A 25,139-nucleotide genomic window follows, 5' to 3' on the forward strand; every position below is an offset into this window, starting at 1 on the left:
TAATAATTGTCATGATAAATCAACCGAGAAGAGCCATAGAGCCAAAGGAAATTTTTAAAAATTAAGTCTTCAATTTATCTACATTATCTTTTTATCTCAGAAGTATGTTTACTTAAGCAACAAAAATATGATTAGTTCAAATGTAAAAACACATTGAATTTTGATAAATTCTGTAGGTTAAAAAGGATAGAAATACAAGTTCAAGTAGAAAAAATAATGTAAAATTTCCAACTGCTAATGAAAGCTTGTTTGTATATCTTTCTGATAGATGAGGTTGGTATCAAAAACTGATATTTCAATTCCAGTAGACATGTTTAACGATTTACACTAATTTTAAAATGTCAACACATGCAATATGGTATAAATTAGAACTTTGCAACTATTTAAACTTTTGATGAAACTATTTCAATGCCAAATTTAAAATGTGTGAGTGGGTACATGGATTTCAAAATGTTTCAAGAATTCTTATAGACCGTTGCCCTGAACTACAAGTTTATAGAAGACAAGGGGGTTGGCTAGTCTGTGCCCTAAAGTGAATGTTCTCTTTCAACAGTCATCTCTTCAGATCACAGATATGTATTTCATAATCCTAATATTCTTCAGAGAATTATAGCTTCCAAGATAAAAAAAAAATTGTGTCTGGAAATACTCCTGTTTTAGAGACTGCATATTACAAGTTAGTGTTTTTAAAAATTTATTCATTCTCATAAAAAAGTTCAAAAATCTGATTTTAAAGTGCATTCATTGTTAGAACTGCTGGTAGAGCTCCCTTGTTTGCCAACATGATTTCGAAAAGTTTTTCCAATGATCACCGGATACATGATATCGGAATGAATACCCATTTTAACATGGGTCTATGCAAATTTGAAAGTAGGTAGGAGAGTTTCATTCATAAATACTTTAATAGACTATTTCTTTTTTTTTAATAGACTATTTCTAAGCCAAATTTTAATTATTTGGCGTTCCAGGTAGGTGAGGTGGTCCCTGCCTTGCCTCCTCCTTTGCTAGTGATAACTGAGTGTTTAAGCAACTTGTAATTTGTAAACCTATTACTTAATTCATCTTTAAAAACTACATGTAATGACTTGAGATTATTTTAATTTGATCATTAGCCACATGGAAAATTTCCTGAGCAATAGTACTTACCCTCTATTACATTTTGCTATTTCATCAAACAGAAGTTTCCACCGAGGACGTCCAATAAAGAGTCTTGAATTCAATGCTTGATATTTTTCTCCAATTATCTTCTGCCAAAAAGAAAGCACTATATTTTATATGACACAGAGTTGGACGAGTAACCCAATTCTGTAACATCATTTCTACTGGTTCTGTGGCTTCCTACCAAATTGCTGTGATATCCAGAATGTAAGTATCAAATGGCAAGCTATTAAGTACAGTCATTTCAAAGCATCATATCCTTCCTCTTTTCCTTTAAAATCCATTATCTTCTTCAATGCCATTATTATAAATGGATGATTTTCCTAGACTTCAGTTCGTTGCTTCGTTTTTAACAACCACAATGTTAAAGAATGCATTTTAATTGCCTACTCTCAAAACGGGTGCAGCACATAAACTTTACTGAAGTGTTTTTACACTGCGAATACAGTCATCGTATTTGGCTCATTATATGAGTAAAATACTACAAATTGTCATCATAAATTTGGGGAAATGATCCTAGGCAAGACAGCCTAAGACAGAATGGCTCCAAATCTTGGGTCTATCAACAAATAACTTCTAATGGGCTGGTGTTTGCAATGAACAGAAGATTAGATCTGGATTGGCAAGGAAGGGTCAGAATGAAGTGAGAAGAGAGGAGAAAGTGTCTGAGTCGCAGGCAGACAAACTGAGAACCAATGTAACGTTCGGTCCATACCTTCATTACAGCCATACCATGAGGAATAATGATACTGACTTGCTTCATGAGAATAGTAAAATGAAAATTTTTTTTTTACATACCAAGTGGGGTAGAAATCTGACTAGAAAAAATAGGGTTAGATTAGTTTTGAAGTAACTGACAAGCATTCCTCTTTTGTATCCAAAGTATTATAGAAAAAGTATAATAGAAAATACTAAAATAGAACTCGTGAAAGCATTCATGCCCAGATTTACACACCCACGTAGTACTTTGGTGTCATCTGTAAACATCAGTTTCCTCCTCTATAACATAGGGATAGCACTATCATCTACCTCTTGGATCTGCTGGAATTACACAAGATAATGAATATGAAATGCTTAGCACAGTGTCTAACACAGCAAATAAATAATGTGTGATGGCTATTACTACATTTTTAGTTTCCCATGAAGAGAAATAAGCTTAACTATGTATGACCTTATCTTGTCTTGCCACATAAAAACTCCCTTGATGAACACAATCATGAAACTGTTTGCTTCTGGTCCGTTCTCTAGAGGTAAGGAATTTGAGACGACAGTGAAAAGGAAAGAGATGAATTCAAAGGTCTGTTCCAGCTCCCTGTGAGGAGGACAAATGAAAGGCATAGCACAGTTGGCTTCCAGGACAAGCCATGGGTTTTCTGGACACACTGCAAAAGAGGCCTTCCTCTGGGAAACTTCTCTTCAAACCACCTGCAGAATTTTTCTTCCAGCACAGCTACCACAGTAAATCTTCTATTATCAAGAGGCTTGTTTAATTTATAAAAACATCCAACCACGTACCTGTATCCCATCTGTTTGACTGAGGTACAGCTGGATGTTGACATAGTCAGGTCTGTTCTCTTGCCAAAACTGAGAGGACATAAAAGTAAATAGACATGAGAATTCTCTCTGTAGACTCAGACTTTCTCCTCTGCTACCATATGTGATTCCACAATTTAAGATGTATTTTGTCTAATGTCTAACCAACATTTATAAGCAATACACATGCCAGATTCTAACATTAATAACCTGTGCCTCCTGGCACAATAAGTGTAAACAGCAGTAATAGTAGTGATAAGGGAATGGTAGATGGTGGTAGCATAAGTGAATCATTCTGTTACCTTTACAGATACAGAATCAAGTGTGCTAAATGCCACACTGATATTCCCCTCAATCCTTCCACATATCTCTTATTTTATTCCTGAGTCCCTAAATCATAGCCAAGAGTTCACTCATAAAGAACATGACTTTCTTAAAAAACAACAACACACAAATAGTGATATATAATATGCATGCTAGGAATCAAACAAAACAAAACAAACAAGACAAAAACAAAAAGCTCTGTTCCTGTTCCTGCCTTCCGCCTACTCAGCACTGGTTTTCCTTGTACAAAACTGTATGAGGCAGGAAATATACCTGCCAAAGGAAAAATAGTCTGGAAAAATCTCAAACATTTCAATTCTTTGAGAAGCAGATAAGAAAAATATCATCTGAAGGAAAATTAAAGAGGGTAAAAAGGTTGTTGTTGTCCCTGTATGCTTCCTTTTTCCTTTTCATTCAAAAATGAACCTACTAATAACTGACCTGACTCTCACTGACTCCTGACTCCTGAAATCTATTCTTCTAAAAATATTTTTGTACCTGAAACTAACATTACACTGTATGTTAACTATCTGGAATTTAAATAAAAACTCAAACAAAAACATATTTAAGATTTTTAAAAATATCTTTAAAATATTTCTAAATATGATTTGAAATATTTAAAAATTTTAAAATAATTTTAAATAATTTTTTATTCTTAAAAGTATTCTTCTTAGGGCCACCTTTCACCACTCTGAAATAGGGAGAAGCTGAAAGATAAGGACCAGGCATCAAAAGTGGAAGAAGAGAAGGAAAGGAATACAAGAGCATGGTGAGCTCCTTGAAGAACAGGTGTGGATCTGAGTGTCTGAGGTGACAGGACCAGCATGTCTTCAAAAGCCAAACCATTTCTTGAGTGTAAATCAGCATAGTGGGTTTGCTTGAGATGGTAAGGTTTTGCTGGACTTCATTGCTGCAAGAGGATCAACTGATTTAAAGTACTGTTTCTATATAGTATAATGATGTTTAGAGCAGCATTATCTACAGTAGCCAAATTATGGAAATGGTCCAAGTGTCCATTGACTGATGAATAGATAAAATGTGATATATATATATATATATATAAAATGAATAAATACACACATACACATATATATACACATACATAAATATGTACACGTTATACATACATTACATACACACACACACACACACACACACACACACAAGAATATTACTCAGCCATCAAAAGGAATGAGATCTTGCCATTTGCAATGATGTGGATGGAACCAGTGTATTATGCTAAGTGAAGTAAGTCAGTCAGGGAAAGACAAATACCAAATGTTTTTACTCATATGTGGAATTTAAGAAACAAAACAAATGAGCAAAGGGGAAAAAAGAGAACGGGAGACCAACTAAGACTCTCAGCTGCAGGGAATATGCTGAGGGTTACCAGAGGGGAGGTGGGTGAGGGGGTGGGTGAAATAAGTGTTGGGGATGAAGGAGGGCATTTGTGATGAGCACTGGGTGATGTATGGAAGTGTTGAGTCACTAAATTGTACACCAGAACCTAATATTATGTCATATGTTAACTAACTAGAAGTTAAATAAAAACTGAAAATTAAATAAATAAATAAAAGTAAAATAAAATAAAAATTTAGATATAATGTATTGGGACTCAAAGTAGAAGTTTCAGGAATGCAAATAAAGTCACATTGCGAACTGGGGGTGATTAAGGAGGGTTTCATCAGCCCTCTAGGGAACTCTTACAATGAATGGTAGGAGCACCTGGCAGGTAACTGACTTGTGTCTATCGCCACCACTATCTGGCCCTGAGATTTCTAAGGAATTACTGACTCATCCAGGCCTCCGTTTTTTCATCTGGACAGTGATAGATAAGGTTGAATGTCATCATCCCCCATGTCTCTTTTCAGATCTAAAATGATACATTTTCTGACAGGTGGAAACTCTGAATATAAAATTCCAATAAAAACATATTTTACTTTAAGAGTGATGTGATGATTCTCATCTCCCATAATATTCTTAAAATATAATCATTAATTATATCTCATCAAATAGCTGCCTGAAGTTATATCCAAATACTAAATTCACTTTTAGGCACTTTCTGAATCGAATCAGGGTTTATGAACTTTAATTGTGAAGAAATAGAAACTTCCAGATGCCAGCAAAGAATAGCACCTCACAAAACACATGGCCTGTGTTGATTCTTGTTTTAAATGTCTATCAGGGTGCTGTTCTGAGATCAGTCCTATGACTTCTGCATCGATAACTGGGTTTGGTGCCCACAGCCCCAAGCAAGAACTATGCAAATTTGGATAGTGTTTTAAGGATTTCAATGTCTCCCCTTTAACTTACCCATCACTGAAGACAATAATATCTACTAAAGGCACGTTCTCCAAATAAAGGAACAGTGAAAAAATAGACATGTGGATCAACACAATCTAACAAATAGATTAGGATTGTCGGATCAGGCACAAATATTATGTTTTTCACTTTTATTTCTCCTGCCTGTACTCTTCCTTATTTTTCTCACAAATAAAAAATAACAGGATGTGAGTCCTGGAAGGAATTTTACAGATCACTAATAGGAATCATAGCAATCATTTATTAAATGCCTTCAAAATGATAGATACTTTAGATATGTTAAAGCTAAGTCTCACATCAGGTTTCAAGAGCTGTTAGCCTCCTTTACAAATTGAAAGTATAAATCAGGTTTATAGAGGTTAAGTGATTAACCCAAGGACTTGCAGTTCATTTGAGGTAGAATCACTGTTCCATTGTAAATGACAGACTTCAAATGCCTGATGGAGCCCTGATATCTTCATTTTGATTTTACCAACATGACTCACAGAGGTGAGGTGACTTGAAGCAAGTCATGTCGTTAGATATTGGCAGAGCTCATACCAGATCATCTGACTCCCGGCCCTGCACGCTTCCATCAGCAGGTTGGACAATCTGGCCAAGCAAGATCCACCTAAGGTCCTCTTTTATCATCATTGCAGATAGTCTGACACCAGACAGAGTGACTAGGGCAACTACGATAGCTTTGTCCTACGCATTCTAGGATGATATGAAAGAACTCACAGCTGGAACAAGATTGAAAGACTATATTTTCATCTGGTTTTCAAAAACACTTTCAGCTACTTTTACACGACTGTATGTAAAGTCCTTATGCTTTATTGCTATTGATTTCTCCCTCTCTCTCTCTCTCTTTCACACACACACACACACACACTCACTGAATTTGGTAACACAGTTGCAAACACATCATCCTCAGAGATACAACTGAAGGACAGTTCATCCTGCTGATGGGAAAAACCAAAACATAGATGCAGAGGTGTGTGTAGAAGATAATCATCACCGTATTGTTTATACTGGTTTTAAACTTTTCTATTATTTACTCCATGGAATCCTAAGGGTAAAGCACATCCATCAAAAAACTTGAAATGGAAAGAAAACATAAATCTTAAGATTCAATTCCTTTGAGGGTCTTCTTTCCTTTATTCCTTTACTTCCCCACTCCTTGCTTTATAAAGCATCTGTTATTCAAATGTGCCTGTCCACATCTTGGATCCTTTTATTTAAAAAACGGTACAGTTTCTATATATCAGTTCAAGAAAGATTAAAAATTAGAAAAACAAAGGTAGAATTAGGAAATCCCAGAAGAAATACAACTGGTCAATAATCACAGGAGGAGAGGTTCAATCTCACTAGCATTTAGGAGAAAATAGAATGAGATCTCACTGTTTAAAAGATTGAGAGAAATTTAAAAGATTGGTAATATAAAATTTTAAAATAATTGTCTCATACTCTTTGGTGGAAATGTAAATTTTTTAAAGGTTTTATTTATTCTTTCAGAGAGAGAGAGAGCACAAGGAGGGGGAGCAGCAAGCAGAGAGAGAGGGAGAAGCAGGCTCTCCGCTGAGCAGGGAGCCCAATGCGGGGCTCGATCCCAGGACCCAGTGATCACAACCTGAGCGGAAGGCAGACACTTAACCAACTGAGCCCCTCAGGCACCCCTGTCTTCCCTACTTAGGATGTAAATCACATGAGATCAAAAAACTGCTTTTTATTTTGTTCTTCAACGTAGCTCCAGGTCTTAGAACAGTTTGTGATTCATAGTAGGCAATGAGTGAATATTTGATGAGTGACAGAATGACAGACTGAATAAATGAATATCTGAATAAAAAAACATGTATGGGGCACCTCGGTGGCGCAGTTGTTAAGTGTCTGCCTTCGGCTCAGGGCATGATCCTGGCGTTATGGGATCGAGCCCCACATCAGGCTCCTCCGCTAGAAGCCTGCTTCTTCCTCTCCCACTCCCCCTGCTTGTGTTCCCTCTCTCGCTGGCTGTCTCTATCTCTGTCAAATAAATAAATAAAATCTTTTAAAAAAATGTATGATATTCATTGCAGTGTTCTTTTTTTAAAGACTTATTGATTTATTTATTTGTTGTTTATTTATATATCTATTCATTTATTTAGAGAGTGCATGAGCACAATCTCAGAAGACTCCATGCTCAGCGTGGACCCTGATGTGGGGTTCGATCCCAGGACCCTGAGATCATGACCTGAGCTAAAATCAAGAATTGGACACTTAACCAATTGAGCCACCCAGGGGCCTCCATCATCGCTGTGTTCTTTGTAATAAAAGAGTAAATATCCATCATTAAGGGATGGTTAAATAAAGTATTAAGTACATCCATTCTACAAAATATTCTATAGCAGTAAAAAGAATGAGGTAACTATATATGTACTATTATTAAAAATGTTCAAGACATAGAAATAAGTTTAAAATAATTCATAGAACAATATGAATAGTATGGAAGAACTATAGAACACTCATGAGTTGCCTCTGGTTACACAGATTGGGTGAGGAAAGTAGTAAGGGAGGATTTGGTTTATCTGAATTATTTGATAGTTTTCCAAAGAAGGCATACAGATGGCCAAGAGACACATGAAAAAATGCTCAATATCACTAATCATTGTGTAAATGCAAATCAACATCACAATGAGATATCACTTCACACCTGTCAAAATGGCTAGTATCAAAAAGAAATTGTAAGTGTTGGTGTGGGTGTGGAGAAAAGAGAGTCCACATGTACTGTTGGTGGAAACACAAGAACTGTGGAAAACAGTATAGAGGTGCCTCAAAAAATTAAAAATGGAAATGCCATATGATCCAGTAATTCCACTACTGAATATTGACTCAAAGAAAATGAAAACACTAATTTGAAAAGATATATGCACCCTTACGTTTATAGCAGCAGCATCTACAACAGTCAAGATAAGGAAGCAACCTAAGTGTTTACTGACATATGAATGAATAAAGAATATATATATATATATGTATATGTATATGTGTATGTGTATACATATATATATATATGTAAAAGAAATAAATTTTGTCATTTGCAACAATATGGATTGATCTAGAGGGTATTATGCTAAGTGAAATAAATCAGAGAAAGACAAATACCATATGATTTCACTTATATGTGGAGTCTAAAAAACAAAACAAACGTACAGAAACAGGCTCATAAACACAAACTGTGGTAGCCAAAGGAAAGGGGGGTGGGGGAATGGGTCAAATAGGTGAAAGGGACTGAGAAGTATAAACTTCCAGTTATAAAATAAATAAGACACAAGGATGAAAATTACAGCATAGGGGATATAGTCAATAATATTATAATAACTTTATATGGTGACAGATTATCATTACATATATCATGGTGAGCAGTTTGCAATGTGTAATTGTGGATTCACTATGTTGTACACCTGAAACTAACATACTACTATATGTCAACTATGCTACAAATAAAAAGAAAGAAGGGGGTGCCTGGGTGGCTCAGTCAGTTAAGCATCTGCCTTCAGCTCAGGTCGGGATCCTAGGGTCCTGGGATTGAGTCCCGCAACAGGCCCCCTGCTCTGCCCCACCCCTGTCTCTCATGAATAAATAAATAAAATCTTAAAAAAAAAGGAAAAGGAAAAAATTGCCGTAAAAATGCATGTGTATTATTTGTATAATTTGAAAAAATAACGATATGTATACTAATACATAAATACAAGTTTATGTGTAGAATAGATGAAGAGGGCCTATTTTTTATCTCTATAAGAATGAAAACTTAGAATTTGGAATTTTTGAAATTCTGCCTAGTGTGCCAAAAGTCTGGTGATGGTCCATTTGGAATATTAAAGGTGGAAACAAGAGATTAGAGCTAACAGAACAAAGGATGAAAAGTGCAGTAGCAACCATCTGCTGATGTTGCCCTGTCTTTCCTCACCACCCCACATGCATACATCATCTGCCATATGCCTACATTCCTATGTTAAAACACAAATAGTAGCATTTTTAAACATGTCATAGATATAAACACATACTCTCAGTTATCGAGATCTGAAAATATGTGTACTAAATTATTAATACATTACTTCTTTGATGTTTAAGAGATTTTTTTTTCCTTCTTTCAACTTATCTGCATCATTTCTGGTTTATTCTCTAGTGAGAATTTATTGCTTTTGTAATTTGAAAAAAACTAAGTAGAAATTTAAAAACATTGCAAAAGTAAAAACAAACCTAATTTTACCTTGTTATGTAACACACAGAGTAAGTCTGCAAACCAACGGAAGGATTGGATGTCTCTGCACACCCAAATAAAATACAGTCTTCTAAGCTTGTATGGTTTCCAGTCATCCCTTTAAAATTAAAAGAACATGATGGTGATTAGGATGGCAAAAAAAAAAAAAAAAAAAAGAATCCCTGTATCATTGAAAATTTGCTTTTCATTTACTAATGAAAAACCAGCCATTTACATGTATCATTTTATCATTTTTTTATCATTTGTCATTGCACTTATCACAACTCCCAAATGAATTTAAAATGTAATATACGGACTCAGAGGCATGATATACTCCACGAGCTTAAGTGTTTATATTTGTGAATATTTTATGTCCATTTTCAGCTGAAGGCAATAAACTAAACTCCTGGATGAGAATATGAGCCCTGTGTCTCAGAAAAAAGTTCTCTATTTTCGGTGAATTCTATCACTCAACAGGGCTCCAGTGGTCATTAGCCATGTCCTGGCCTCCAGGCAAGATGAGCCAAAACCATTCCAGAAAGCTGGTTGTTTATCCCCTTTTAAAAATCATTAAAGAAAGAGATGTAACAGTCACCTACTATGTAATGCATTCCAGGGCCTCATAATTCCAAGTCTGGATTCCTATTTATAATTATGAAGTCGGCTTGAGGTTAAGAAAATATTTTCTCCTTTTCTTAGCTTTAAGTATCCAAATAACTTGCAGTATGTTTTCAGAAACAAATGATTTCTGGCTTGGAATATGGTTGTTTTTCTAAGAACCTCCCAAAAGTCCCAAATTTGTAACAAGTATTTAAAATGAAATAAAATACCATTCAAACACATCATTTCAACTTTATTATTTCCTTCTTTAGTACTCCATAAAAGACTCTTAATGCAAATTGTGTCTACTTGAAAAGTGAATGGAATAGATTTGAGAATAATTTCCTACTGTTATTTTGTTTGTGTTTTCACGACAACACTAATCCATTAATTTTTGCTTATCATCCTAGAACAAAAATAACTAAAAAAGTATTTCCTACATAAGCAATCTTACATTTGAAATTTCTATTCTTCAGTCTGTTAGAAATTTGCTGAGTAACAGACCAAGGAATCATGTGCTCATTTGTCATCTCCCAGCAAAGCTTTTCCTGACCATACATCTATAATGATCCCAGCCCTTTATTTCCATATCCCATTAATCTCTCTTCTTTTTATCAGAGTTCTAATATTTTCTGAAATAATGTTGTTTATGAATTTCTCACTGGTTTATTTTTTACCTGCTCCATTTGAATATAAGCTTTTTAAAGACAGGGTCTCTGTTTCATTCATTGCTGTATTTACCAGTCCCTATAGGATGGATTGGCACACAGGTGCTCAACGGTATTTGCTGACAGGAAGGATGAGGATTGCCAATTACCATTTAGGAGGAAGTACAGAAATGAAGGCTGGTGGAATGGCTTTAAAAGGACGTGTCTGTGATACTTTACAGGACAGCATGCCGAAAGCCATGGACCACATACTGAGAATCATTGAATTATTATCTCATCAATCAGTAAATGGAGTTCCATGAACAAGTACAGTAGTCCCTACTTATCAGTGGTTTCATTTTCTGTGGTTTTAGTTACCCGCGGTAATCCACGGCTGGGAGGCAGATGATTCTCCATCTGACGTATTGTCAGAAGGTCAACAGCAGCATAATGCTTACAACATTCACCTCACTTCATCTCATCACATAGGCATTTTACCATCTCATCTCATCACAAGAAGGGTGAATCCAGTACAATAAGATATTGTCAGGGGGAGAAAGAGACACCACACTCACATAACTTTCATCACAGTATAGTGTTATAACTGTTCTATTTTAATATTAATTATTGTTGTTAATCTCTTCCTGTGCCTAACTTATTAAATTTTATCACAGGCATGTATGTATAGGAAAAAACATAACATATGTAGGGTTCAATACTATCTGCACTTTAAGGCATTCACTGGGAATCTTGGAACATATTCCCTGTACATAAAAGGGGGATTACTGTAGATGAATTCTATGAGGAATTACCTCATACTAAAAGAGAGATGTTTGAAATATTGATAGTTCTCTATTTGAACTAATAAAACCGACCAAAATAACATACAGCAGAGTGTTGAGTATTGATGCAAATGGAGTTACTCCAATGCCTCCAGCCACACAGAGGCTAACCTCATAGTTCAATGATTCTTCAAATGGACTTCCAAATGGACCATCAATGTATAGCCTGTGGAGAAGGCAGACAAAGGTGGGGAAAATGAAAATAAGTTAAATTAATTCTCTGTAATTGGTAGCAAACATGTTGAATCCAATTCCCAGGCTTTGTATGGCTCAGGCCTTATTTCATTGTTCTCATACTGAGAAACCTAAAGGAACAAGAAGTGTTGTGTATGAAGTCTCAACATTAAAACAGGTACATCTGTTTCTAAGCCTTCCCTTTTTGAGGGAAACATTAATTAAAAGTATAGAGAAGGGTATATAGGACCATGACAGATAGCTAAGGACAAGTTAAAGCTCTGATCATATTTTATTATTGTATTTGACTAAATCAAAATATCAATTGCTTTACTGGGTCTAAAGTCAATAAATAAGGTTCTCTTTAATGGCAAACTCAGTAACAGAAATATTTACTGAATCATTTACTCTGTGAACAGAAAAGTAATGAGAGAAAAAAAAAAAAAGAAACTGTTTCCCTCTTGCCCTAGTGAAGTTTATTTGTATAGAAACAACTGGAGAACAATCTCAAAAGAATCTCTGCTTACTTGAGATTGTATTTTCAAGTGTGTATGTGTGTGTGAAATCCTTAACTACAACAGAACTTGCCAATTGTTCACTTGATATTTTCCCTCTCTTCTCTCCTAATAACAAAACACTAATTTATTAAGGTAAGCAAAGTACCCAGCAAAAACACTACATCGCCCAAACTCCACTGCATTTATTTGGACTGTGTGACTCTGTACTGGTTAATGTCACATAAATGGCAGTGCTATTGGAAAAACTAGAAGGCTCTCTGCAGAATACTGTGTCAGCTGAAAGTTGCACCTCTATATCCCTCCCTTTGTTTCCTTCTTTCTGGTACCTAAAATGTTGACCTGATGGACTTCATACTTACCTTTGATGGCTTTAGATTAAGATAGCCTCTCTAAACTACCTAGCTCCAGGTATCTTTAGTGTGAAAGATATCTTAAAGGTATTGCCATTTTAATGCACTTTTTTCCTAGCACATAAAAAAGTAACTTTTCTAAAACATAGCAACTGTCCCCAAAAGTACATTTATGTCATCAGCCTTATGATATACGTGTCTTTCACTGTGAGGAGCAACTGCAACAGTAGATCACTTACTTTTAAGCATCTGTGGTCTTACTGGTTAAATGTTAAATGAATGAATGAATGAACAGTCTTTTGACCTCTGAGCTCCATGGCATGCAGTCTAAGTTGTATCCCATTAGTCACTGCCAATATTTGGTTTCCATTCCTCCTGGGTACTTATAGACAATACTCCTTGGAATTTTTGTGATTATATTGAGCCATACATCTAATTCTGACCACTGGGCTGTGAGACTTGCTACTTCTGGAATAAGGCAGGGAAAAGCTCTGTTCCTTCCATGAAAACTAAAAGCCATGTGTTGAACCAGAAGACAAAAGCCAACTGAATCCCTGAGCTGTTCTGGATCCATTGGACCCACAGAAGTCACTTCATGAGTAAGAAAGAAATGTATTTTGTGTCTAATCACATTTTCAAGATATTTCAAGTTTCACTAGTTACTGCAGCAGAATTCAGACAAGCATGACTACCACATGTACAGTTTATATTTAAATCCTCAAAGGAATTTGCAAGAGTGCTGATTTTAAAAAATACCATAGTCTATAAAAAAGCTACTTACTGTACCTCAAGGAACAATAACTAAAGTTTGATTGCTTAAGATAGTGTTCTAAGCATAGCAGAAATTCAGAAAATACTGATAGATCACATACACACAATATGCCTGATTCTTATTACATCCATCTCCTTCAAATTTTACAGATTAGTCACTCAACAAACATGCACTGTGTACCAATGATTTCTGTGATATTATTTTGGGCTCAAAGATAAAATTAACACCAGAATATCAAAAATGACCTTGCTGAAGTTTTTGCATCTTCATACGAAAATCACATTACATGGGTTGGAAAAGAATGACTACAATACTTTGATCTTTTTAAAGATAAGATATTTAAAAACATCAGTGATAAAATTGGCAGATGCTTTTAACATGTATTTAAGGAGCAGAATTTAGGATACGATTGTTTATACTTGTCTGATGTACAATGCTTTCATAAAGATATTTTCACTGAACAGAAAAAGAACAACCTGAAAACAAAGCTACCAGAAGATACTTGAAAATTAATGATCAGTACCTTAGATTCTTGATAGAAATCTCAAAATATCAGTGGCTCAAAAACAACATATGTGAATTGATTCTACCACTTCTCACCATGTAAGCAAATCTAGAATATAAACTTTAAGTAAGAAAGTTGGGCTTAAAAATAAATACTGTCAACTGTAAAAACAGATCATTGCAAATCTCCGCAACTATTTTAGAATCTACTACACCCAGTGTAATCTTCTCTTAGTTAGTCATTCACTCATTGAGCAAATGCTTTTATGCACCTGCAATGTGCTAGACAGTGTGCAAAGTGTCAGGGAAACAGAAATGAACAAGATAGAAAAAGTCCCTGGCCTCTTCTTTCTTTGATTCTAGTGGAAGAGGAGCTAGCCCATAAAGAAGGATATAAAAAGATATATAATGTCATACAGTGATAAGTGCTTTCAAAAACAGGTAAAACACAGTCATTGTTGGAGCTAGGTGACTGGTACATAAAAATTCATCATACTATTCTGTTTACTTTTATATATGCTTGAAATTTTGCATTAGCAGTTTAAAGGGATAGTCTGAGAAGGACTCTCTGTGCATAGGGCAATTGAACAGAGACTTAAATGAAGTGAAGAGGCAAGATATAAAAACATCTGGAAGAAGAATCTTTCCAGGAGGAATAACAGGAAGTATAAATAAACAAAGCATTTTGGCTTAAAGATATATTCACACCAGCCAAACCCTGCCTGGGAATTTTCAGCTCAGTTTCCGCATTCAATCTCCTGCTAATTGTATTTATGAATTTTTCTTTGTCAGGACTAATGCTCTGTTTGGACCAGTCCCTGTCATTTGTTCATTAACAAAATTTTTAACATCTATCCTATAAAAGGCACTTTCAGGCTCTGGAGATGATGGCAGTGAAAAGAGACAAACATCCCTGTCCTCGGAGAGGGCTTCTCTTTTGTGTGATTATCTAACACATCCTTTATTTGCATATATTATGTTCCATGTGCAAAGTCCTAGAGATAGAAAAGTACATCCCCTGTCCTCAGTAATTATGGTGCTGTCCACTTCTTTACTCGTGTCTGCTTCCTATAAGAAAAAATAAACACAAGGACATTTTATTTGACCAACAAAGGAGAAAAGCAGTTATGAAACACACCTCTTTCCTACTTGTCTGCTTTACAAGCAACAGGCCCCCATGCACACCCTCCCTACATGTTTGGTGTTCCAGAATAACTTTTGGCAAGAAGACAAGAATTCAGGGTTCTAGATATTTACTAGGGTTGAGAGCACAGGCCAGGTACTTGTCCTTGCCAAATCTGATTTCCTTCACTTTGAAAAGGACCAATCATACGTGGTGACACAGAAAAAGCCTGCTTAAGAATTGTGGAGGGCCACAAATATCAGAAATGCTCTTTGTTAATGGCATCAATGAGCCCCTGCAGTGCCCTCCTGTCAGGTCAACTGAGAGATCCAGCGTGAGATGACAAGTAGATGGGAATGTGGTGCAAAGGACCTTAGAGAAGCAGCTGTTTTTTTTTGTTTTTTTTCATTGATTTAAGTTTTTAAATTTTAATTCCAGTATAGCCAATACATGGTTATATCAGTTTTAAGTGTACAATATAACGATTCGACAATTCTATATATTATTCAGTACTCATCAGGGTAAGTGTACTCTTAATCCCCATCACCTATTTCACCCATCCCCACACCTACCTCCCCTCTGGTAACCATCAGTTTGTTCCCTATTAGAGTCTGGTTTTGGTTTGTCTCTCTCTCTCTTTTTTTCCCTTTATTTGTTTTGTTTCTTAAATTCCACATATAAGTGAAATCATATGGTATTTGTCTTTCTCTGACTGACTTTATATTCTCTAGCTCCATCCATGTCTTTGCAAATGGCAGGATTTCATTCTTTTTTATGGCTGAATAATATTCCATTGTGTATATTTATCACTTTTTTTCTATTCATCTATTGATGGACACTTGGGCTGCTACTGTAGTTTGGCTATTGTAAAAATGCTGCAATAAACACAGTGGTGCATATATCCCTTTGAATTAGTGTTCTTGTTTTCTTTGGATAAATACCAGTAACGCAATTACTGGATTGTAGGATAGTTTTATTTTTAAGTTAAAAAATTTTATTATGTTGTGTTAGTCACCATACAGAACATCATTAGTTTTTGATGTAGTGTTCCACGATTCATTGTTTGCGTATAACACCCAGTGCTCCATGCTATACATGTCCTCCTTAATACCCATCACTGGGCTCACCCATCCCCCGACCCCCTTCCCTCTGAAACCCTCAGTTTGTTTCCTGGAGTCCATAGTCTCTCATGGTTCATCTTCCCCTCTGATCTTCCCCTCTTCATTTTCCCCTTCCTTCTCCTAATGTCCTCCATGCTATTCCTTATGTTCCACATATAAGTGAAACCATATGATAATTGTCTTTTGAGGAACCTCCATACTGTTTTCCACAGTGGCTGCACCAGTTTGTATTCCCACCAACACTGCATAAGAGCTCCTTTTTCTTCACATCATAGCCAACACCTGTTTCTTGTGTTTTTGATTGTAGCCATTCTGACAGGTATGAGTTGATATCTCATTGTACTTTTAATTTACATTTCCTTGATGATGAGTGATGTTGAGCATCTTTTCAGGTGTCTGTTGGCTTTTTGTATGTCTTTATTGGAAAAATGTCTGTTCAGGTCCTCAGTCCATTTTTAAATTGCATTATATGATTTGGGGTGTTGAGTTGTATCAGTTTTTTATATATTTTGGATACTAACCCTTCATCGGATATGTCATTTACAAATATCTTCTCCCATTTCGTAGTTGTCTTTAATGTTCTTAGTTGTTTCCCTCACTGTGCAAAAGCTTTTTATTTTGATGTAGTCACAATACTTTATTTTGCTTTAGTGTCCCTTGCCTCAGGAGACAAACCTAGAAAAATGTGTTATAGCTGATGTCAGAGAAATTACTGCCTGTGCTCTCTTCTAGGATTTTTGTATTTAGGTCTCGTATTAAGGGCTTTAATCCATTTTGACTTTATTTTTGTGTTGGGTGTAAGAAAGTGGTCCAGTTTCATTCTTCTGCATGTTGCTTCCAGTTTTCCCAACACCATTTGTTGAAGAGACTGTCTTTTCTCATTGCATCTTCTTTCCTACCATGTCAAAGATTAATTGACCATATAATCATGGATGTATTTCTGGGTTTTCTATTCTGTTCTATTGATCAATATGTTTATTTTATGTCAGTATCATACTGTTTTGATTACTACAGCTTATAATATAACTTAAAGTCTGGAATTCTGATACCAGCAATTTTGTTTTTCTTTCCCAAGATTGTTTTGGCTATTTGGGGTCTTTGTTGGTTCCATACAAATTTTAGGATTGTTTGTTCTAGTTCTGTGAAAAATGCTGTTGGTATTTTGATAGGGATTGCATTAAATGTGTAGGTCGCTTTGGGTAGTATAGACATTTTAAAAATATTTGCTCTTCCAACCCTCGAGCATGGAATCTCTTCCCATTTCTTTGTGTTGTCTTGAATTTCTTTCATCAATGTTTTACAGTTTTCAGCAAGTTTATTCCTAAATATTTTATTGTTTTTGGTGCAACTCTAAATGGGATTGTTTTCTTAATGTCACTTTGTGCTGCTTCATTATTAGTGTATGGAAATACAAAAGATTTCTGTACATTGATTTTGTATCTTGTGACTTTGTTGAACTCGTTTATCAGTTCTAGTATTTTTTGGCGCAGTCTTTAGGTTTTTCTGTTTGTAGTTATCATGTGCAAATAGTGAAAGTTTTACATCTTCTTTATCACTTTGAATACCTTTTATTTTTTTGTTGTCTGATTGCTATGGCTGGGACTTCCAGTACTATGTTGAACAAGTGGTAAGAGCGGACATTCTTGTCTTGTTCCTGACCTTAGGGGAAAAAGCTCTCAGTTCCCTGATTGAGTATGATGTTTGCTGTGGATTTTTCACATAGGGCCTTTATTATATTGAGTTATGTTCCCTCTAGATCTACTTTGTTGAGTGTTTTTATCATGAATGGATGTTGTACTTTGTCAAATGATTTTTCTGCATCTATTCAAATGATCATATGGTTTTTAACCTCTTATTAATGTGATGTATAACACTGATTGATTTACAAATATTGAACCACCCCTGCATCCCAGGAATAAATCCCACTTGATCAAGGTGAATGATTTTTTTTTTTTATGTATTGGTGGATTCGGTTTGCTAGTATTTTATTGAGGATTTTTGCATCTATGTTCACCAGAGATATTGGTCTGTAGTTCTCTTTTTTTTGTGGTGTCTGGTTTTGGTATCAGGTAATTCTGGCCTCATAGAATGAATTTGGAAGTTTTCCTTCCTTTTCTACTTTTTTAAACAGTTTGAGAGAAATAGGTATTACTTGTTCTTTAAATATTTGGTAGAATTCACATACAAAACGATCTGGTACTGAACTTTTGTTTGCTGGGAGTGTTTTGATTAGTGATTCAATTTCTTTGCTGGTTATCAGTCTGTTGAAATTTTCTATTTCTTCTTGCTTTAGTTTTGGTAGGTTATATGTTTCTAGGAATTTATCCATTTCTTCCCTTAGGTCTCTTGTTGTGGTTTGGTACTGTTCTTTCATTTGGGACATATTTCTGTCTTCTCATTTTGTCTAACTCTCTGTGTCTGTTTCTATAGGTTAGAAAAGTCAACTATGCCTCTTGCTCTTGATGGTAATGACATTATGAAGAAAGGATCCTGTAATGCCCACCAGTGCAGCATCCCCTGTTCCCCTGGACTTGGCACTTCAGAGAGTGTCTCCTATGTGTATTGCATGTGCTCTGCTGTTGAGTCTTGGTCTCTTTTTCCTTCAGTCTAGTTGTCTGCCGAGGCTCTCTCTGCCTGTTTTGGGCAATGTTTTGTCCCTAGATGGGTGGGGCATGTTTTAACAAGGTGTGCAGTGGTATGCTCGTGAAGTGAGACCTGCCACCACTGTGAGATGAGGTCCTGCAAAACATGCAGGTTTGGGAGGTTTGTGCACATCTAGGAGAGGGACCTGCAGTGCCGGAAGTGAGGCAAGTGTGGCTGAGAAGGGCACATCTGNACGGGGGTGTAGAGCTTGGTGCAAGCAAGTTAGGTAGCAGGGCTGTGCTGGTTCCTACAGGTGGCTGCTGTTTATGTTGGAGGGCAGAAGAAGGAAGTGGCACCTGCCAGCTCCTTTGTTCCTGGAGGAGTCTTCCTGTGATCCCTGATCTTCAGGCCATACTCTGAGATGAGTAAATCACTCTCCTTCTTCTCCCTTCAGCACTTTCAAACTGCTGCTTCTATGCTGTATCTCTGCCTACTGTTTGTGGTGCTTTCTCTTTAAGGGTAGGGACTCAGCTTCCAAACACTTTCCAGACTCTCCTAGAGCTGAGCCCACTAATTTTTAAAATTCCAGGCTTTAAGTCCCACTGGTTATAAGAACTCATGAGATTCAGTCCTTCTCACTTCCAAAACCAAATGTTATGGGGTTTCGTCCTCTCTGTTCATGAGCTTCCTGGTGTGAAAGTCTGTTTTTCACCCTTCTCCACATCACTGGCTTCTTCCCCACTGTGGACAATCACAGCCTGTATCTGGACTCCTTGGATGTCCATGTGAAGTTGCAGTCCCTCCTGCTGGGAGGGAAAAAGCCACCCATGCCATGGGAAGCTGAGTTTAAAAGAAATAAGGACAGGAGAGTGTTGGTCACAGCTGGTTCATTGTCCAGGAAACCCAGAGTGATCTCCTGGGGTCACCTGTAGACTATTCTGTCTGTTTCACCACTGGCATTGGTCAGTAGCATCAGGACCATTTTACTCCCAAAACACGCTTTCACTATCCCTACCTTCCATGATGTGTCCTCTTCTCTACCTTTAGTTGTGGAGTTTATTCTGCTAATCCTAGAATTGTTTTCTGGGTTATTTACACTGATGTGAATGAGTGTTATCTAGTTGTATCCACAAGACAAGGCAAGTTTAGGGTCCTCCTACTCTACCATCTTCCCAACCTGTATCTTCTGTTGTTTTGTTGTTGTTGTTGTTTATTTGTTTGTTTGAAATACTTTTTGCAATTGGAGAAACAATTTTTTCTTCTTTGGGAGGAAAGATGAATGAAATTACTGGTAATTTGGCAACACCTGGGCTTTTGAGGGAGGCAGAAAGAGGAACTATGTAAGTCATTTTTCATGTATTTAATGTGATTAATGTGTAAAATCCATTGCCTTTAATTTATGAGCAGTGATTTTCACCCATCTTAGTACCTGCTCTTTAAAGGAATGCAAAATGCCTGCTATCATTATTTTGTCTTGTTTTGTTTTGTTTTTGTTTTGTGAGACGATTACAGAAACTAAAGGCAACTCTCCAAAGTCTTGCAACAACATAATGGAGGTGAGAATCACCTGATATATTTTTAAACTACAGTTGATGACTAATAAAAATTTTCATTATGAAGGAGTGTGGATATAAGAGAATTCTAAGAAAAGGAGGGATGCTCTTTCCTGGACCTTTCAAAAATATATAAACATTTTTTTGAAAATTCAGTAAGTTTTCCCTTGAAAATAGGATACACTAACATGTTTAAAATCGATTTAAGGTTGCCTGGGTGGCTCAGTCGGTTAAGCATCTGCCTTTGGCTCAGGTCATGATCTCAGGGTAGTGGGATCGAGTCCCACATTGGGCTCCCTGCTCAGCAAGGAGTCTGTTTCTCCCTCTCTCTCTACCCTTTCCCCCTGCTCATGCTCTCGCTCTCTCTCAAATAAATAAATAAAATATTTTAAAAAATATTCTTAAAAAAAAACAAAGTTGATTTAATTTTTCAATGTGTAATATCGATCAGCTCATAAGCCAGTTACATCAGATCTCTTCCTCTCAACAGAAAAATTAATGGGCTGCAAATTAATTCAACTATATTAAAAAATAAACGTAAAACCAACAGTTCTCGAACTCTTGTTCCCCAGTACTTCCTATTACTTCCCCCAAAACACATTGACATCATAATAAATTAAAATAGAACTTATTTAGATAATCTGATAATTTGTAAAAATTATTTTAAGAAAGATATGCAATATATTAATTTAAGAAAATAGATACTAATTATACTAGTATTTCAAAGAATAATAATACAAGAAGGAAAAAGTATTTTGTAGTCAAATTAATTTGGAAAATATGTTAAGAAAGTTTTTTTATTTGTTTATTTAAAAATTCCTTTTTTGGGAGGGCAAGCAGAGGGAGAGAGAGAATCCAGCATGGAGCTGGATCTCACAACCCTGAAATCATGATCTGAACCCAAATCAAAAGATGCTTATTAATTGAGCCACCCAGGCACCCCTAAAAATTTCTTTAAAAAATAAAAAATAAATAAATAATTTCCTTAATTCAAAACTAGAGAAGCCTTCCATATGCCCAAAGTGCCTTATGAACCTCTAAGCAGGGGACACACAACACTTTGAAACATATTTCACCATAAATTCTTTCTCCATAAAATATTTGCCAAGATTTTAGAGAGTAGGGAACAAGTTAGGAAATACAAAATCAAGAAAAAGAAAAAGTATTCTTCTTTACCAGACCACTTCCTTCACTAAGTTTCACAAAGAATAACTAGCTACAACAGACGCTGCAAAAATTATTTTAAAGATTAAGTGGGTGGGGAATTAATGCCCTTTTATTTAACTTATAAGAATGGAAGGCTTAATATAAGTAAAGCCCACTACTATCTGATGCTGCCAAAAAAAAAAAAAAAAAGCAAAGAGATGATTAATTGCAATATCTGCCCACAAGGGGGTTACAAAGTGGGAAGTGGTTGGGACAGTGTGCAGCATATAAAATGAGGCACAATTTGAGAAGTTCCTTACATGTGCTTTATATCCATGTTATATATACACAATGCTTTGTGCTTTTCACATATTGTCTGTCATAATCTTAACACTATATGAGGTGGTTACAGTATAACTATCCCCATTTAACAAATTAAGAACCTGAGGCCACGAGAGGTGCCACAACAGGTCTGAAGTTCCACATGTCCAAACGGAGGAGGGAGAGGATGAGGGAGAGGAAAACGTGAGGAGAGACAGATCAGGGTTCATTCGATAAAGAGAACCTCATAGGTTGTGCCTCTCAGTCACAGATCTAAAAATATCTTTCCACTCAGAAAGAAATAAGTGGTGCTTTCGTATGATAGCCATTGGTCAAATGTGAGAATAATCTGGAACTAACACTGCCTGCAGGAAAGGAAGCACATCATTGCTCTACAGCCACAGTGAGAGGAAGAGGAAGCCATTGCCCTCAGCAAAAGCTAGATGGGCTGAAATGTTGGAACTGTTCAGTGGTATTTAGGTTTTATAGCTATGCACGCACAACTTTTAAAAACACTTTATTACAGAGATTCCAGCAAGGGTTGGGGGTGGGGGTAGGTAGAGTGAACAGCTTTGAGATTACAATTTTGTAATTCTCCATCCCTGACTTCTCTGTCACCATAAAACTACCACTTAATTACATTTTGATAAATGTAAGTTTCTTAGGAATTAAAAATGTCATGTTATAAAAAATAGATTTTACTCAATAAATATATTTTTAAAGAATAAACAAAGGACGTGATATGCTAGCCTAAGACATAAAAGATCTTGGGATTATTAGCTGTAGCCACTGAAAGAGGATGCCATTATACAAAGATAAAATGAAGTAAATATTTTTTTCTTAATAGTCATTAGGTGGATAACAATCCTGAACTATTTTATGGTGTTTCAAAGATCAAAAAACACAACTGTATGAATTTCTGATTTGATGTCAGAGCAATCCTGGGTCAGCAAAATATGGCAAAAATGGACATTCCTCCACATCTTCTATCTGGATTGATGTCAAAGATGTTACTTTTAATGAAGTTTCAGGAGCAGTGAGGTTTCTATAGGGAATAGCTGTCTTTGAATTAAACTAGACAGCCCAAGGATTATTTTTCTGACCAGAATAAATTCATAGGCCTAATCTTTTTGTTTATGGAAAGATACTACAATGTATGACTATCAGCCTTTTCCTTGCCTGTCCCTGGACAACAACAGGGCTATGTGGATGGCACAGTGCTAAATGATTTAGATGAATTATTTATCATTATTAAATTAGAGTTAAATGATATTATTTGACTACATTGATTAGGAAAGTGAGGTTCTGGCAGTTTAAACATTTGCTCGGGACCAACATCTAATAAGTGTCTTATGTTGAACCTCAGAAAGAATTCCGTTTATGTTTAGAAAACAAATAACCTAAAACTTCCCAAAACAGTAGTTTGTTTTGATTTTTCCAATCAGAGAAATAATCAAATGAGCCTTTTATAAATGATTAGTAACTCCATTTATGCCTAGAAATATTTTTACCTTAAAGTCTATTTTGATCGGAGTTAAGATGGCGGAGGAGTAGGGGTCCCCTTTTTCAGCTGGTCCCCTGAGTCGAGCTGGATAGGTACCAGACCATCCTGAACACCCACGGAATCAGCCTGAGATGCAGGAAGATACATCCAGATCTCTACAAATGAACATCTCCAGTGCTGAGTATTGAGGTACAAAGCGGGGAGCTGTGAAGCCACGCACAGATACCAGAAGATAAATGGAAGGGGGAGGGAGCCACCACGTTCGGGTGCCAGGAAGCTGCAGCCACCTGCACTAGGGAACAGGTGGACTAGTGGACCGGCACCCACAAGAGAGCAGACTGAGACCGGGGGCCAGGGAACGCACGCAACCAGTCTGAAAAACGGAGCTCTGGAGTGCACGAGAACCACACTGAAACGGAGCTCCAGAGCGTGCGGGGGTGGCTGGCGGCTGGTGGTGTTAGAAACACAAAGGAGAAGGGTGCCTGGGTGGCTCACTCATTAAGCGTCTGCCTTCAGGCTCAGGGCGTGATCCTGACATTCCTGGATCGAGCCCCACATTAGGCTCCCCCACTAGGAGCCTGCTTCTTCCTCTCCTACTCCCCCTGCTTGTGTTCCCTCTCTCGCTGACTGTCTCTCTCTGTCTAATAAATAAATAAATAAATAAATCTTTAAAAAAAAAAGAAAAGAAACACAAAGGATAGAGACGTGCCGGCCCTGGAAGTGAGGGCCGGGATGCCGGGTGTGAGGCGCACATCCCAGGACAATGTAGGGTTTAGCAGCACCAACAGAAACAGAGTTAAAGTGGCCAGAAGAGCTCAGTGGAGAGTGGACTGCGATCCCTCTGTTCTGAGACAGAGGCTGGTTTTCGGCCACTGCTGCTCTGACTCTCAGAAGAGGCACAGCAAACCACCAGGGAAAGCCACCAGAGAACAAAAGCCTGGAAATAGCGGCTCAAAGTGTGCCCATCCCCATCTCTCCCTCTCAGAGGACAGGGAGACTCTACCCAAACAGGGTTGCCTGAGAATCAGTGCGGCAGGCCCCTACCCCAGAAGGCAGGCTGAAAAATCAAGAAGCCCACATCCCTAAGGTCGCTAGAAAACAAGTGCACACTGCATGGGTCCTGGTCAATAATTTGGGCTCCGGACAACCCCACAACCTCTCCTCATCAGAATGACGAGAAGGAGAAATCCCCCCCAGCAAAGAAAAGACAATGAGTCTGTGGCCTCTGCCACAGAACTGATGGATATGGATAAAACCAAATTATCAGAAATGGAGTTCAGAGTAACAATGGTCAAGATGATGTGTAAACTTGAAAAAAATATTCACGAAAATTTTAATGAGAATATAGAATATCTAACAGTGCAAATGAGAGCAAATCTGGCAGAAATTAAAAATTCTATGAATCAAATGCAGTCAAAACTAGAGGCTCTGACGGCCAGGGTGAATGAGGCGGAAGAACGTATCAGTGAATTTGAGGATGCGTTACTAGAAGAGAAGGTTAAAACAGAAACTTGGCTCAAAAAAATCCAATCTCAAGAATGTAGGTTACAGGAGATTACTGACTCAATGAAATGTTCCAATGTCAGAATCATCAGCATCCCTGAGAGGGTGGAGAAAAACAGAGGTCTAGAAGAGATATTTGAACAAATTGTAGCTGAAAACTTCCCTAATCTAGCAAGGGAAACAGACATTTGTGTCCAAGAGGCAGAGAGGACCCCGCCCAGGCTCAACCACGACAAACCTACGCCACGTCAGGCCATAGTGCATTTCACAAATATTAGATCCAAGGATACAGTATTGAAAGCGGCAAGGGCAAAGAAATTTCCATGTA

The 25,139-nt window shown here is 36.8% G+C and overlaps 1 protein-coding gene across 1 annotated transcript in view; it reads right to left on the reverse strand.

The window, feature by feature from the left end:
• NOX4 (NADPH oxidase 4) overlaps positions 1-25,139 on the reverse strand; it is a 183,745-nt gene that overhangs the window by 11,649 nt on the left and 146,957 nt on the right. The window contains exons 14-17 of the mRNA XM_008704443.2: positions 11,686-11,805; positions 9,560-9,668; positions 2,674-2,742; positions 1,147-1,247 (exon numbers count right to left, since the gene is read on the reverse strand). Coding sequence (XP_008702665.2) covers positions 1,147-1,247; positions 2,674-2,742; positions 9,560-9,668; positions 11,686-11,805 — 399 coding nt within the window. The remainder of the gene's footprint in view (positions 1-1,146; positions 1,248-2,673; positions 2,743-9,559; positions 9,669-11,685; positions 11,806-25,139) is intronic.

This window comes from Ursus maritimus, unplaced genomic scaffold (assembly GCF_017311325.1).
Source record: "Ursus maritimus isolate PB19 unplaced genomic scaffold, ASM1731132v1 scaffold_16, whole genome shotgun sequence".
Classification (NCBI taxonomy): Eukaryota; Metazoa; Chordata; class Mammalia; order Carnivora; family Ursidae; genus Ursus; species Ursus maritimus.